Source organism: Dermochelys coriacea, chromosome 8 (assembly GCF_009764565.3).
Source record: "Dermochelys coriacea isolate rDerCor1 chromosome 8, rDerCor1.pri.v4, whole genome shotgun sequence".
In the NCBI taxonomy this organism is placed as follows: Eukaryota; Metazoa; Chordata; order Testudines; family Dermochelyidae; genus Dermochelys; species Dermochelys coriacea.
The window spans coordinates 97466882-97484056 of NC_050075.1; the positions used below are offsets into that span (position 1 = coordinate 97466882).

The following is a 17175-nucleotide window of genomic DNA, read 5'->3' on the forward strand; positions in this document are numbered from 1 at the left end:
GGATACAACCAAACTCTACATCCATTGTAGCCTTTGGAATCGAACATATGTAAAAATAAAACTTGGGCATGAACAGTCAGGCTTAAACTCTCCTTGATTATTAAACAGAGGGTCATACCCTATATTGAAACCATAGGTCACATAATAATTTGGCCACTCTATACCCACTTGTAAGACAGCTAGCTCCACTAAAATAAATACTTGTACGGGATAACCTTGTTTGTTGAACTATTTTAAACATATTTAACTTATTACAACTCGTACCTAAGTTTTTATTTTAATTCTGCTTTTTGTAGGCTGGGTTTGCTGCTGAAGGTGCAGAGTCTGGCACACCTTTTAGTGAAATAAACTTGCTGGAAAAGGTACAACTTATTTTTCCTCAGTTTCCCTAGCCCCAGAAATAGCAATCACCCATTTAAAGTATAGCCTTCTGTGCTTTAGAGGGGTGTGTGTGTACAAATCTTAAGTGGAGGAGGAAACAACCTTCAAACATGAGTGCTCAGCATTAGTGTGCACCTCAGGGTGCTTATTTGGAAGTGTCTAAGCATGGACATCTTCAGTATTTTGAATAGTCATGGTATAATACAGCTTGCTCTTGAAAAAATGTGGGGGAACCTCCAAATCATGGATTCTTGATCAACTAGGAGATTTTTATTTTGGGGGCACTGGTTTTCTTTTGCTCTGAAACTATTGGGGCAACTCCTGAGAACTCTTCCAGGTGTTGAATAGTGATGTGCAGTCTCCTTTGAAGCTCAGCATAAGACTCTTTGGGCCTGTGTACACAGAGACTTAGGGTACAGCAGGCTGGGTGTGAACTACAGACACTAGTCAGGCATGCACATCCTGCTACTGCACACTAAAAATTCTATAGTGCATTTTGACCTATTGCTGTGTCAAACGATGTCTCCATGTAGACAAGCCCATAAATGCTCCAAATCTTCATTGGCCATGAGCAAATATCTCAAGCTCAGTTCCTCTCTTTGGTATTCCACATGACAGGAAGATTGGCTTGTCTGACTCACCAGAATAGGTACTGTAAATAATCCTTTCACTCCCCATGGTTGCTGGCTTGTCTGTTACTGGCTACAGTCTTCAGACACAGAAAATCTGATTTCTTAAGCTAAAACTACTAAGAAGCTTGATGCTAATTTAATTTGTTTGGTGTTCACTTCTGTTAGACATAGAACTGGACAGGTTAAGGGCATAAACACTTCCTGCAGAACTGAAATTTAGAATGCTGATAAGGTTAATTGATATTCCAGTTTGTGATTTTAAATACTACCCCATTCTGTTTTGTATTAATGCTGTAAAATTTGAATTCCTACAGGACTGGAATGACTATGATGAAAAAGTAAAGGAGTCTGTTGGAATTTATGAAGTTACCCATAAGTTTCTAAAATGCTAAAACTGCTTTTAATAAAATCTTGACACCTTGGCCAAGTAATGGACTGTAGCTATTACAGAAGTTCCTCCAGAGTGACTTTCTGCATGGCTGTACTTCAAAAATCAAATGTTATATCAGCCGAGTTGTACTTGCTGTCCCAAGATGGACTAATAAAGTCATTTTCCACCAGTCTGATTGGTTGTGTTCAAGTAGTTCACTCAGATGAACTCAGTACAGCCAAACCTAATAGTGGAAGGCCTTGCTGTATTTCTTGACTAACACATTGGCCCTTTAGAGACTGAGATTTAACAACATATACTAGTAATTGCCCTCAGGGTTAAAGACAACGTCGAAGGATTTATCATTGGCAAAATACCCTATTATATAAATAACTTTGTCTTGATCATTGACATATTAGGTAATATGCATACCATAACATATTGCAGCTGTTAGGGCTTGAAGCCAGAAGTACATCCTTGTAATAGTTTCCTGCTAGTTCAAGTAAACCTGCTGTTACTTTCTGAGAAATAACCATTTCCTGCTACCTGACTTGTATTTCAAATGTTAAATAACAACTTAATTATACATAAATGTAAATTACAAACATTAAGCTAAAACATTAACTATCTTTACACAGTCAATTTTTTACCTCACTCAGCATGCAAATATTTTCCCTCTTGAATAGAGCTGATATCTTCATTTAAAGGAAACAGCCAAGTACTTGAATTTATTAATACCTTACCCCACTCCTAAAAACCCCTCATCTTTCCTGGTCTGTTCTGTAAGGTTTTTCCCCAAAACCCAAATATACGCTTCAGCCCCAGGAAATCATCATTCACCAAAGTCTCAACAGCAAAGTAAGTGCAGAACATGATGTAGTATCCTGTCTTCTAGCAGCAGCCTGCAGAGGGATAAAAAGCCCTGCTAAATTTTGATAGACATGAGTCTGGTCAGCAACCTGCGGCATGCATGCCAATTTTTAGTGGCACTCTGCTGCCAGCTAAGGTCCCAGCTGCCAGCCCCACTCAGTCCATTGCCAGCCTGGATGGATAGAACCCCAGGCCAGCAGCAGGCTGAGCAGGGCCAGTGGCCAGGACCCTGGCTGGCAGGGGCTGGCGGACTGAACCCCAGACCAGCAGCAGGCTGAGCGGCTCAGCATGCTGCCGGTCTGGGGTTCAGTCCGCCAGCCCCTGCCCCTGCTCAGCCTGCTGCTAGTCTGGGGGCCCCTGTAAATGTAAAATTTATTACTGGCATGCAAAATCTTAAATTAATGAAGACTTGGCACACCACTTCTCAAAGGTTCCTGACCCCTGTCCTAGTACCATGCAACTTAGTATATACCATCTGCCAGTAAGTTTTGGTACTGTTTACACAGCTGTGAAATGGACAAAAAACATCAGTTTTACTTTTAGTGCTATTTTGAAAAGCTGGCAGCAGAGAAAGGAACCACTGCTATTTAACGAGGAAGAGAATTGTCTTTTGCGCTTTCAAAATAGACGGGATGGTGTTGAGGCACAGAGATACTTTCCCTCTTAGAGCAGCCACAAACTTTTCTTTAATAGATATGCTGAAGCTAATGCAAAAGAGAGCCCCAAAGCAAGGGCCAATGACAGTACTGTTAAGAATCTCAGCTGTTGAAGGGAGGGGGCACTTCTGGAGGACCAACATTCTTATGTCTTTTGTATGAACTCTGCTGCATTGGGTGTCACATCAGATTCTTGGCATCAAATTAATGAGACTCTAGAGTTACAAGATCTTGAATAAATCTAGCAGATGTTGCTGCTGTCCTTCAGGAAATACTGTGTCTATTGGAAAGCTCCTGGAACCTCTCCTATCTCAAGCCCAATACCGTGGCAAATAGGCTGAAAGGTTCCAACAGATACTCCTCGTGCCATGCAAGAAGTCTGGAGAGTTCTAGAGGAGGTAGGAAATAGTCATTAAGGAGAATGTCTGATGATGATTCCTTCTCCACAGTAGGAGAGAGAGAGAGAGAGATTTGGAAAAGAAAAGCAGCACTAGCCTATGGGGAAGTTAATGAGAAATGATTTTTTTGTATTAAAGATACAGGTTATGCAAGGGAACATAAAACATATTATAGAGCAGATTTACAAACAGAAAAAAAACTTAAATTTATAAAGTGTCAGCTATTTCTATCTAAAGTATATGCATTTGAGTGTATTCCTCTATCAGCCTCTGTATGCTTATTTTAAAAGTATAAAAACTCTTCACACCAGGAACTTTCAAATCCCTAATCCTGAGATACTAGTAAAACATTTCAACCATGTCATAGGTAGCTTTATTTAAACATCATTTTCCAACCAATTTCTTAACAGTTTGAAGATTTAACACGATTATGGTTCTCGGTATTGTTAAAGTCTCACACTTTCATATTTTCATTTAAATTAGTCATTACATTGGAAATGATTCCAACAGAAGAGGTACAGTTAGGTTGACACTAACTCAAATTTAAAAAGAAAAGTAAAGATGACAGATCTAGTAAGTGAGCATATCATGTGCAGGATTTACAATTGATCATTGTTGTATTTAGTTTTAAATACAACTTTTGTAGATGTTACAACATTGTTTAAATGTAGTTTCTCATTCCCACTGTGAACATGAACACTTGTAGATCTTAACTGCTCAAGTTTAATCAGTACAATACTAAAGTTCCTTTCTAGAAATGAATATTTAATACCTCATATTTTAAGAACATTTTATAATCCATTACATACCAGTTCATAATATCAGAATTAAGTATTTCCTGAATATCACATGCAGGAGCCTGCACTTAATTTCTTTATATGGCTAAGATTTTCAGAAACTGCCCAACTCCCATGGAAATGCAATCCAAGCTGGTCACTTAACTCTTGTAGGCTCCTTTGAAAATCCCAGTCAAAATGCTTTGTAAATTAGCACTAGCAACATTCTTCCACATTCAGACACACATGATCAGAAGTGATCTTGATCCAAACATTTTACATTGTGCATTTAAAAAAAAAAATCCCAGCCCTGTTGTGCCTAACTGTTGATATGCTTACCTTCTAAAACATGAAAAATATCTTCCAGTGACTTATGCACACACTGGAGGAATTCGTGCACATTCCTGGCTGGGTAAGAGGAGGTATTGCAGCCAATCCAATCATCATGTACTCCATAGGCTACACCAAAGCCATCCGGCACCACTGGAGCAAATCCTCCTATATTCACAGCTGAGCTGCTCAACGTGCTTGTGGACAAAATGTTGTGATTAAGCTGAGCATACGCTTGGTCCTGGTAGACGTCAGGTAACGGGATACCTTTTGATGCTGCCAAATAACGCAAACTAAACAAATGCCGATCAAATCCTTGACCTGTTAAAATAAGAACATAAGAATGTCCATGATGGATGAGACCAATGGTTCATTTAGGCCAGTAGCCTGTCTGCCGACAGTGGCCAATGCCAGATGCTTCAGAGGGAATGAACAAAGAGCAATTATCAAGTGATCCATCCGATCATCCAATCCCAGCTTCTGGCAGTCAGAGGACATGGTTAGGGACACCCAGAGCATGCAGTTGTGTCCCTAACCATCTTGGCTAAATAGCCAGTGATGGATCCATCATCCATGAACTTATCTAATTCTTTTTCGAACCCAGTTATACTTTTGGCCTTCACAACATCCTGGGCAACGAGTTTCACAGGTTGATTGTGCGTTGTGTGAAGAAGTACTTCCTTATATTTGTTTTTAAACCTGCTGCCTCTTAATTTCATTGGGTTTGTATATTATGTGGAGGAGTAAATAATGCTTCCCTTTTCACTTTCTCCACACCATCACTGATTTTATAGACCTCTATTATATCCCCCCTTAGTCATCTCTTTTCTAAGCTGAATGGACCCATTCTTTTTAATCTCAGCTCATATGGAAGCTATTCCATATCCCTAATCATTTTTGTTGCCCTTCTTGGTACCCTTTCCAATTCTAATACATCTTTTTTGAGATGGGGTGACCAGAACTGCACACAGTAGTCAAGGTATGGGCATACCATGGATTTATATAGTGGCATTAAAATACAAAATACTACAGAAATCACTGCTGCTTCTACAGAAAATAGTTATTTTACACACTAAATATCACACCCCTTCAAAGCCACAAAAAACTTACAAGAGTTTTCTATAGCAGCTTTCTTACAAGTTATGGTAATACGTTTTACAGAAGGAAATTGCAATGCATTTTTAGCGCATCCATTCTCTGGGAGAGGAACTCTGTTTTACTCATTTATGTAGCAACTACTATAATGGGGCCATGATCTCTGGGACAGATAGGCACTACTTCAATATTAATAAAAATGGTTTTTAACAATAGTTAAGTTAACTAGTTAAATTAAATGGAGAAGATCAAAATAGGTTTGAAAAAGGAATAAATATTTTCATATTACTTTTAAAAAGAGTCTGAGGTAGGGTGTTCCAAGTGGCAGGAACTACAGAGGAAAAGGCTATTGAACCAACAGTAAAGAGATTATAATAAAGTCAGACAAGGCCCTGTAGACTACATATTTTACTAAAAATCCAGAAGAAGTTAGCAAGCTCTAATTCTGACATTTTAAAATGCAATAGGGTCAGGTCAGATAGAGCCACTTGGGAAAATTTATCACTGGTGCAGCAGAAGGAACCAAGGCCAGTTTGCACAGTGGCCTCAGTACCACCTGCAGGCAGATACATGAAGCAACCCAAAATCCTGCTTTGTGTTGCACTCTCTGGGGCATCAGCTAGTTGCTTCAGATAGCTGCCACATGTGGGCTAGTATAACAGTAATTTATCTAAAGGATATGAAAAATCTTGATGTGCGTGGGCCTGAAGCAAATAAGGGGAACTCAAAGACACTCCCTTCTTAAGAAGAATGTCACAAGAACAATATGTTTTTTAACCTGGAAATCACTGCTATTATTTGGCATTCTACAAAGTTTGATGAACACAGGACCTTCAGCAAGATTACGCTTAGTGAGACTTCTGTAAAAGTTTAGCATTAATGAGCAACTAAGCTGATGAGACTCATTTTGTGAAGCAATGTGAATGTTTATCACCATGACCCGACATTCACACTTACCCATAGCAGCTTCTTTTGTCAATTGGCCATGGTACTTTGAGCACTCAGCAATCATCTGCTGAAGCTCCTCTGTGCTGTGTTTGGAAGGTTGCCTGACGAAAGCTTCCGTGCACTTCTTTGTATAGATGGAGGCAGGACGGATGGTCTCTGTGCGACCGTGTTTGAAAGCTGCAGTACTGCAAGACTCATATGTGGCAACAGTCTGGCCATACTGCCGAAGGAAAGCCATCTGGAAAGAAAGCTGAGCCACAGCATCAGGACTTATCTTCTTCTGCTTTAAAAACTCCTTGCCTCCTTTCTTAAACTGAATAAAATCAAGAGTCAAGGTTTCCATAGTGGCATCAAAGTTCTGTTTGGCTTTGGTAATTCCTGCTTTTAAGGCATCGTTCAAGTTAAAGCTGAGTTTCTGCACAGTGCTCGAAGAGTCAACTGCAGCAGGTTGTGATTGTGGGGTGACAGCTGGCTTCTGGGTGCTGTCTTTAAACACTTCGTTCTGAAATCTTAATACAGCCACACCATCTCCCCAGGAATGTTCAAAATGAATGGCCGCATTGCCATCTTTGGTTAGGATAAGGTTAAAGGATTTGTCATACCAGCGATTAATACCATCTCCATGTAACATGGTGTGGGACAAGTGCACAAGGTCTTTAATGGGGAAGTCATCTAAACATAGACAGAAGACAGCAGAATCCACTTTTTGGAGGACTTCCTCATTGCCATTATCAAGTAGCTTCTGTCTCAGTAGTGCCCATATATCTCGGTTTTCACTGGGTAAATATGCAAGAGGGAAGGCTGGGGCTGCACTGTTGTCACTAAGTATGTATTTCAGGTGTGCTTGTATTTCGGAAGGCTTCACTATATTCCCATCTCTATCAATGACATCAAATGCATAAAAATTCCCATTTCTGAGCACCAACAAGTGCTTTGCTTTTTCATCTGTAAAAAGCTCGTCTCGACTGAGCTTAGGCAATCGTGTGGAATTGAAAAGCCGGAAGTACTGAGACATATCTAAGGGGTATGCATTGACCATGTAGGCACCAAACCATGAGAGAGATGAAGGTACAAATCGGATTAATCTCCTAAAGGTCTGAGTGTCACTTTTGTCTGGATTGAGGTGAAAAACCTCTGGCTCTAGATAGCCAGCCCTGAGGGTCTTCAAAAAACGTAAAGCAGAAACAGTCATGTTAGTTGCTCGTGTGAGCTGATCGTTATATTCAGCTTTTGGATCAGGGTTGAAGGACATAAATGGGTTAAAATTCAAAACAACAGATTCACGTGAACTTAGATACATATCAAACCAGGGACCTAAAAATGGAGAGTTGAGAAATAGATTAATACAGGTAAAATTGGCTAATTGTGAAAGCACTGTTTAGAACCATCTATATTACATGTCAAAGTCATTCGGTACAGACCTCCAATATCTGCATTTAATTACAGTCCATGGACTGGGGTACTTTAGGACAACATATTCCCACCAAATCAGAAATGGACCTCCCACTGATGTCAGTGGAGCTTTGCACCAAGATCTAGAGTGCAGCATAACCTTTAGGTTGCATCACTCAATGGGAAAACATGCTCACCTTTGAGACCATCATTACTTCTGTCCCATTTCCCTTCCTTTCTCATCCTCCTTTCTCTATTTCTCACTTTCTTCTGCCTGTGTCTTCTGTTCTTCCCTTCTGAATTCCTTCCCTAATTCCCACTGGGGACTCAGTAAAACCACACTCATTTTCAGCTGTGACCTAAGTCAGAATTTGAAGTTCAGATCTCCAGAGGTGAAAGTCTAGCTAGCATACAAGTAGGGTTTTATAACCCACTCGTCACCATGGTATACAAGCCTCTTAACTCATTCTTCTTCCTCATAAGAGTAATTATATTTTGTTACGTTTATGGAAACAAAAAAAATGAACAGGACTTGAAAGTCAGGAGGGAAAAAGGGCCGGTTGTAGCTGCAGCACATAATTTAAAAAGGCACAATCCATTTACATAATAATGCTCAAGAAAACCAGTTAACAATAATAATCTGCCACATTTCCCCTCAACATTAAGCTTAGGTAGGCTATCTGCCAAGGAAATACAGGATGTAATTGGGGGACTGGATGACAATAACGAGTGAAAGTCATTACTATCAAAAGGCTGATCAAGCTGGCCTATGCAAGAAGTTGGTGATTCTCAGTGCAATTCAAATACATGTTTGATAAACTGCCCCCATTGGCACCCTTACTGGTAGTCTCAGCAAAGAGCAGGATTGAAGCACAATGGCAGGACAGTATGGGGAGAGGATTTCACTACTGCTGCTTGTGCTGTACTGGATATATTATCTCAGTCTCCATTGCTGTACACCCAGCATCTGCCTTCCACAAACACTATAATCATTTACATTGGAAGTAACACGAATAAATAATAAAAAAAAAAATCACTAACCTAAAAGCTACATGCTTTCTCTTGCTTTTCTTTCCCTCATTTCTTTCTCTGTCTGAGTTTCATCTCCTTCTTTTTGTCTTATGTTCTCTCTCTCTCTTTTTCTTTATTCTGGTCTTCCTCTTTCTGAGTCTTTCCTTTTCTTGTTCTTTAAAAGAATAAATGCTCTGCATTTTTTTAAGGCTGGGGGAATGTCTCCTTCCATCCCCCACTGTTCAGTCATCTTTCCCAACTTTTCTGAGAATTCAGTTTTCCAAGCAAGCACCTTCAAAGAGATTCATGACTGTAACTAGACCAGGGTTAGTTTTCTTATAGAGGTTACTAGCTTTAGAGCAAGGGTCAGCAACGTGCGGCACCCATGCCAAAGGCGACACGCAAGCTGATTTTTAGTGGCACTCTGCTGCCAGCCAGGGTCCCAGCCGCCGGCTGGCAGGGGCCAGCGGATGGAACCCCAGACTGGCAGCGGACCGAGCGGCTCAGCACGCTGCCGGTCTGGGGTTTCGTCTGCTGCCCGTGCTGCCGGTCTGGGGTTCTGTCCACTGGTCCCTGCCAGCAGGTGTCCCGGCCACCGGCCCCGCTCAGCCCGCTGCCGGCCCGGGTTCCGTCCATCCAGACCGGCAGCAGGATAAGCGGGGCCAGTGACCGGGACCCCAGACTGGCAATGCCGGCAGCAGACAGAACCACAGGCCAGCTGAGCCACTCACCCCGCTGCCAGTCTGGGGTTCCGTCGGGGGACCCCTGTAAATGTAAAATTTATTACTGGCACGCGAAACCTTAAATCAATGAAGACTTGGCACGCCACTTCTCAAAGGTTGCCAACCCCTGCTTTAGAGCACGGAGAAGTCTAAACACTGGAATATACTTGTATTTATATTTTTAATTACTATTGTAAAAATAAACTAAATATTTTTCACTACTGTTTTTTCAATATCCCTCAATCTCCTATAGCAGCAGGACCTTTCTTCTCCAGCAGGAGAAAACATCCAGGGCACAAGATCTTCCTACACAGATACCAACATGTCCTGCACTTGAGCAAGATGCTCCATGTTTAAGGATATTTTGAGATAAGGATCCCACATTAACCTTAACAATTCCCCTTACACATAGGCACTACAGCAGGGATGGGCAAACTACGGCCCGCGGGCCGGATCCAGCTCATCGGGATTTTGGATCCCTCCCACGGGATTGCCAGCCAGGCGTCGCTCCCAGAAGTGGCTGGCACCACATCCCTGCAGCGCTTGGGGGAGCGGGGGGGGGGCAGAAGGCTCCACACGCTGCCCTCGCCTGCAGGCACTGCCCCCCGCAGCTCCCATTGGCCGGGAAAAGAGCTTCAGGGAAGGTAGTCGCAGGCGAGGCCAGCACACGAAGCCCTCTGGCCCCCCCTCCTCCTCGGGGCCACAAGAAAATGGTGCTGGCTGCTTCTGGGAATGGTGCGGGGCTCAGGCAGGCAGGGAGCCTGCCTGAGCCCTGCTGCGTGCCGCTACCACCCCGGAGCTGCTCAAGGTAAGCGGCGCTGGGCCGGAGCCCACAACCCTAACCCGTCCTGCACCCTAAATCCCTGCCCTGAGTCCCCTCCACACTCTGCACCCCTCCCTGCACCCCAACCCCCTTCCCTGAGCCCCCTGCTACACTCTGCACCCCCTCCTGCACCCCAACTCCCTGCCCTGAGCCTCCTCCTGCACCCCCCAACCTCTTGCACCCCAACCCCTTGCCCCTTCCTGCACACTGCACCCCCTCCCCCACCCCAACCCCCTGTCCCAGCCCTACATTCATGGCCCTGCATGCAATTTCCCCACCCAGATGTGGCCCTCAGGCCAAAAAGTTTGCCCACCCCTGCACTACAGCATTCTATCAGAGTGGACTATGTACAAAATGATACTGTATACCACTGAAAGAAAAGGAGTACTTGTGGCACCTTAGAGACTAACAAATTTATTAGAGCATAAGCTTTCGTGAGCTACAGCTCACTTCATCCGATGAAGTGAGCTGTAGCTCATGAAAGCTTATGCTCTAATAAATTTGTTAGTCTCTAAGGTGCCACAAGTCCTCCTTTTCTTTTTGCGAATACAGACTAACACGGCTGCTACTCTGAAACCTGTATACCACTGAGCAAATGTTCTTTTCACCATTGTGTTCTGATTATATGCACAGAAACAAATCTTTTGCTCACTTTAATAAAAATCTGTATACTAAAAAGAGTGTTGTGGCAGGCCTTCCATCTTTGATTTTGATAGCACCATTGTTCTTCCTATACTACACTTTGTTTTACTATTATATTTTGCTAGTGTACTGGTTTAAGTTACTTTCTTCCAAATTAAAACATCTTTGAGGAAATCTTGCTGTGGTTGATATTTCTGTTAGGTGACAATGAGAGATCCTAAAGTATTTGGTATATTAAAGATAACATTTTGTGAAGCGCCCTCTTTTTTCCACCAGAGACAGTCTTCTAATTACCTCAGACATTGTCAAATGGAGTTTTCACATCTTGTTCTGAGTGTAAACAATAATAAGGAGTTTAAACTTTAATCTATTATTCATAGCATTATGAGCTGACTGTCATCAAGCAAGTCTCTCTTCAAAATGAGTCTTTTCTTCATCCCACTGTAAACCTTCCTACCTGAGATGTAACTAGTATGTTTGTTCTGCTTGTCTTGAGTAACCAGCAGCTCATGCAATTCTCTTCCAATTCCACGTTCAAAGCTGCAACCAAGTTCTTCAGTTTTCCTAAAACAATCAATCAGACAGTCAAAATGCTGTCTCCAGGCATTTTTTAAAAAAAAGATGCATCTTCTAATATGTATGAGTTGGAGTGGAAGATCTGATGTACACTGAAGCATTGTTTGTTTTTCTGTGTATCCATACCTGAATTGATCATCATCTAAGAGAGGCTTTTGGGCATTCAGGTACCTCCTAACAGTATCTTCTAGTTTGGGAATTGGCAACCTGAAGGGGCGAGAAAAAAAAGCAAACTAAAATGTTCTTGTTAAAGCTCTGACAGTAAAGATTCTTAAAATACTATATTGTTTGTAAGTTAATTCCTATGCTCTTTTTATAATTAAGCATGACAGAAAAACAGGAACTTGTTTTACAAGTAGCCAACTCACAGATCATCTTCCATAATTTTATATACTGCTAGGCATAGAATGTCTTCTGTATTTTGATTCCTTGTGGAAATTCTAACAAATTTCTTTCCAACATTCATCTTAGCCTAAACATGAAAGCTGTTTTCACCTAGTTACAGGGTAAGCTATTTTACTTCTTAATGAGATTAATACTTTTTAACGTTTGTGTGTAATAGTTTGTATCACCTTGACACACAGTTTGATTTTTGTTGTTTTTACTGCCATATTTCTATTTTTTTTAAATGCGTTTTTGTCCCCTGTTGCTCTGTGAAAGAGCCACACAAACAAATGAGGAAACTAACTACAGTATAATGAAACGATGAAGTTAACTATACAGGAAGTGCTATCCAAAGCATAAAGTAAACAAATTGGGGGGAAAAAAAGGAAATTTATTTTCTTTACTCCCTTTCCTTTGTAATAATCATATGTGTTACTTAAACATTGGTAGATAAGAGATTTGAGACAGAAGGTTATAATTATAATCTAATTTTTACACTGGCAGTATACACTTGAATACTACTAGCAAAAATCAAAGTCACTTCCCTCTGTTAGCAATAACCTTTCACCTATATAATATACTGTAGCCCGTCCCAAAGACAATGTACCCTTCTTGGTCCTGTGCACTTTTAGCACATACCAAACCTCATTCATTTAGGGGTGTAGCGAGCAATCTGAAACCAATACATACTGAGTGGTCTGTTGACCCCACCACCTGCTGTGTACTGGTAGTTTCCCAAAGTAGACCTGACCTAGTAGCCTGTTATTAAGGCTTCACCATGAGTCATAAAACCAGTTGTTCACCATAAGAAAGCTGGCCCCAGCAATTAAGCTGTGTATTTAGTCACCCATAACACAGGGCTGCCCACTCTGCATTAGAGCAGGGTGGTGTTTTGTTTTGTTTTTTTACAGACTGCATTTCCTCTCTGATGTGGAAGAATGTTGCTGCCTTTAAAGCCCACAGTCACCATTTCTGACATGTAGAGACATGGGACTCCCTTACCAGGGGAAAGGGACTGACCTAGACAAAGGAGAAATGGGCATTAGATGCCAGCAATCATAGGAGAAAGGGGCTCCCTTAGCTGGGGTTTCTGGGGGCTCAGAAGGATGCCTAGGACTCCCTTACCTAGTCTGGGGGACTCAAAAGGGGTCGGGTAGGGGGTCCCAGAGCGGAGTGGCTGTAAGCGTGATGGGGTGGGGCACTCAGAGCAGGGACCCAGGGTGGTTGTGGGGCTCAAAGGAAGATGGGGAGGAGTCTGTGGCACAGGGGTCCCTGGGGTAGCAGTGAGGGGGGGGCTCAGAAGGGGGCAAGGTCTCTAGCGTGGGGATCCCGGGGGAGGGGGTGAGGCACTCAGAAGGGGGCAAGGTCTCTGGTGCGAGGAGCCCCGGGGACTGAAAGGGGGACCAGAGGCTCTGGCGTGTGGTGGGGCTCAGAGGGCAACTGGGAGCTCTGATGGGGGGGGGGTCCCCGGCCCGAGGGGCTTAGCAGGGTCGGGGGCTCTGGCTCGGGGGAGAGAGGGCAGCGGCCGCCTTACCTGGGCAGGCTTTTCTGGAAGTGCATGGTGGGCACGATGCTGCGGTGCAGGTACTGGGAGGAGTCGGCGCTGCCGTAGCCCCTCCGCAGCCCGGGGGCGGCCGGAGCGCCCAGGGCCTTCGTCCTCCTGAGGCGGGAGGCAGGGGAGAGGAGCAGCAGCCGCCGGGTCGCCATGATTGCCGAGCCGAGCCTCAGTCACTGCGACCCCGCCCGCTCCCTCCCTCCCTCCCGGGGCTCAGGAGCCGCCTTCCAGGCCGCAGGGCCTGCCCGCACCCGCCGTTGCCGGAGGCCAAAGGCCGCCCTGGGGCGGGGTTCGTCCTCCTGCGGGCGGAGCCGCTCCCTGAGGAGATCGACGCTGCGCGGGGAGCTTTACACCCCTTCCCGGCTCCCTGCCGGGGGTCCCGCCTCCTTCCCGTGCAGGGAGCGGGGTCCTGCCCCCGGCCGTGGCCGGGCTTTCATCCACCCTGTGGGGCCTGAGCCCGGTGTAATCTGCCCCCTGCTGTCGGGGGCGGCTGCCTCGCCTTGCCTCTAGCACCGTGCATGCAACACGCTGCCCCTCTCGGAGTTGTGGCCTCCCTTGGTTTGGTCAGTGAAGTATGGGGTAATCCAAGTAAAACTGAGGTGAGGGTTAACAGCCATAGACTACCGGGGGTAGAAGGTCATTTAGTCCAACCCCCTGCTCAAAGCAGGACCAATCCCCAGTTTTTGCCCCAGATCCCTCAAGGATTGAGCTCACAACGCTGGGTTTTGCAGGGCAATGCTCAACCCGCGGAGCTGTGCCCCTCTCCTCCCCCCCCCCCCCCCGCAGGATGCTAATTATATTTAAAAGCCTGGGGGATGGAAGGGACTATTGTAGTAGTTGTGGCTGTGCTGGTGCGATCAACAGGTTATCTCAAGTGCTTATATACAAATGCACAAAGCCTTGGAAACAAGCAGGGAGAACTGGAGGTCCTGGTGATGTCAAGGAATTATGACGTGATTGGAATAACGGAGACTTGGTGGGATAACTCACATGACTGGAGTACAGTCATGGATGGTTATAAACTGTTCAGGAAGGACAGGCAGGGCAGAAAAGGTGGGGGAGTAGCACTGTATGTAAGGGAGCAGTATGACTGCTCAGAGCTCCGGTACGAAACTGTGGAAAAACCTGAGTGTCTCTGGATTAAGTTTAGAAGTGTGTGCAACAAGAGTGATGTCATGGTGGGAGTCTGCTATAGACCACCGGACCAGGGGGATGAGGTGGATGAGGCTTTCTTCCGGCAACTCACGGAAGCTACTAGATCGCATGCCCTGATTCTCATGGGTGACTTTAATTTTCCTGATATCTGCTGGGAGAGCAATACAGCGGTGCATAGACAATCCAGGAAGTTTTTGGAAAGCGTAGGGGACAATTTCCTGGTGCAAGTGCTAGGGGAGCCAACTAGGGGGAGCGCTTTTCTTGACCTGCTGCTCACAAACCGGGTAGAATTAGTGGGGGAAGCAAAAGTGGATGGGAATCTGGGAGGCAGTGACCATGAGTTGGTTGAGTTCAGGATCCTGACGCAGGGAAGAAAGGTAAGCAGCAGGATACGGACCCTGGACTTCAGGAAAGCAGACTTTGACTCCCTCAGGGAACAGATGGCCAGGATCCCCTGGGGGACTAACATGAAAGGGAAGGGAGTCCAGGAGAGCTGGCTGTATTTCAAGGAATCCCTGTTGAGGTTACAGGGACAAACCATCCCGATGAGTCGAAAGAATAGTAAATATGGCAGGCGACCAGCTTGGCTTAATGGTGAAATCCTAGCGGATCTTAAACATAAAAAAGAAGCTTACAAGAAGTGGAAGCTTGGACATATGACCAGGGAAGAGTATAAAAATATTGCTCGGGCATGTAGGAAAGATATCAGGAGGGCCAAATCGCACCTGGAGCTGCAGCTAGCAAGAGATGTCAAGAGTAACAAGAAGGGTTTCTTCAGGTATGTTGGCAACAAGAAGAAAGCCAAGGAAAGTGTGGGCCCCTTACTGAATGAGGGAGGCAAGCTAGTGACAGAGGATGTGGAAAAAGCTAATGTACTCAATGCTTTTTTTGCCTCTGTTTTCACTAACAAGGTCAGCTCCCAGACTGCTGTGCTGGGCAACACAAAATGGGGAAGAGATGGCCAGCCCTCTGTAGAGATAGAGGTGGTTAGGGACTATTTAGAAAAGCTGGACGTGCACAAGTCCATGGGGCCGGACGAATTGCATCCGAGAGTGCTGAAGGAATTGGCGGCTGTGATTGCAGAGCCCTTGGCCATTATCTTTGAAAACTCGTGGCGAACGGGGGAAGTCCCGGATGACTGGAAAAAGGCTAATGTAGTGCCCATCTTTAAAAAAGGGAAGAAGGAGGATCCTGGGAACTACAGGCCGGTCAGCCTCACCTCAGTCCCTGGAAAAATCATGGAGCAGGTCCTCAAAGAATCAATCCTGAAGCACTTAGAGGAGAGGAAAGTGATCAGGAACAGTCAGCATGGATTCACCAAGGGAAGGTCATGCCTGACTAATCTAATCGCCTTTTATGATGAGATTACTGGTTCTGTGGATGAAGGGAAAGCAGTGGATGTATTGTTTCTTGACTTTAGCAAAGCTTTTGACACGGTCTCCCACAGCATTCTTGTCAGCAAGTTAAGGAAGTATGGGCTGGATGAATGCACTATAAGGTGGGTAGAAAGCTGGCTAGATTGTCGGGCTCAACGGGTAGTGATCAATGGCTCCATGTCTAGTTGGCAGCCGGTGTCAAGTGGAGTGCCCCAGGGGTCGGTCCTGGGGCCCGTTTTGTTCAATATCTTCATAAATGATCTGGAGGATGGTGTGGATTGCACTCTCAGCAAATTTGCGGATGATACTAAACTGGGAGGAGTGGTAGATACGCTGGAGGGGAGGGATAGGATACAGAAGGACCTAGACAAATTGGAGGATTGGGCCAAAAGAAATCTAATGAGGTTCAATAAGGATAAATGCAGGGTCCTGCACTTAGGATGGAAGAATCCAATGCACCGCTACAGATTAGGGACCGAATGGCTCGGCAGCAGTTCTGCGGAAAAGGACCTAGGGGTGACAGTGGACGAGAAGCTGGATATGAGTCAGCAGTGTGCCCTTGTTGCCAAGAAGGCCAATGGCATTTTGGGTTGTATAAGTAGGGGCATAGCGAGCAGATCGAGGGACGTGATCGTTCCCCTCTATTCGACACTGGTGAGGCCTCATCTGGAGTACTGTGTCCAGTTTTGGGCCCCACACTACAGGAAGGATGTGGATAAATTGGAAAGAGTACAACGAAGGGCAACGAAAATGATTAGGGGTCTAGAGCACATGACTTATGAGGAGAGGCTGAGGGAGCTGGGATTGTTTAGTCTGCAGAAGAGAAGAATGAGGGGGGATTTGATAGCTGCTTTCAACTACCTGAAAGGGGGTTTCAAAGAGGATGGCTCTAGACTGTTCTCAATGGTAGCAGATGACAGAACGAGGAGTAATGGTCTCAAGTTGCAATGGGGGAGGTTTAGATTGGATATTAGGAAAAACTTTTTCACTAAGAGGGTGGTGAAACACTGGAATGCGTTACCTAGGGAGGTGGTAGAATCTCCTTCCTTAGAGGTTTTTAAGGTCAGGCTTGACAAAGCCCTA

General features: G+C 44.7%; 2 protein-coding genes across 12 annotated transcripts in view; one reads left to right on the forward strand and one right to left on the reverse strand.

Moving 5' to 3' along the window:
- Positions 1-1579, forward strand: part of CZIB (CXXC motif containing zinc binding protein) — a 16193-nt gene extending 14614 nt beyond the window's left edge. The window contains exons 7-8 of the mRNA XM_038411899.2: positions 297-362; positions 1328-1579. Coding sequence (XP_038267827.1) covers positions 297-362; positions 1328-1405 — 144 coding nt within the window. The 3' untranslated portion in view covers positions 1406-1579. The remainder of the gene's footprint in view (positions 1-296; positions 363-1327) is intronic.
- The window catches only part of CPT2 (carnitine palmitoyltransferase 2), a 15641-nt gene extending 1530 nt beyond the window's left edge, over positions 1-14111 (reverse strand). The window contains exons 1-6 of one of the 11 annotated variants that reach the window (XM_038411879.2): positions 13541-14111; positions 11749-11829; positions 11504-11610; positions 6466-7770; positions 4423-4734; positions 1714-3298 (exon numbers count right to left, since the gene is read on the reverse strand). In XM_038411879.2, coding sequence (XP_038267807.1) covers positions 3216-3298; positions 4423-4734; positions 6466-7770; positions 11504-11610; positions 11749-11829; positions 13541-13713 — 2061 coding nt within the window. In that variant the 5' untranslated portion in view covers positions 13714-14111 and the 3' untranslated portion in view covers positions 1714-3215. Of the gene's footprint in view, positions 1-1713; positions 3299-3657; positions 4735-6465; positions 9351-11340; positions 11611-11748; positions 11830-13540 lie in introns of those variants that run through there. The other 10 variants (XM_038411883.2, XM_038411880.2, XM_043520311.1 and 7 more) reach the window with 10 other exon arrangements.
- Positions 14112-17175: the final 3064 nt, after the last annotated feature.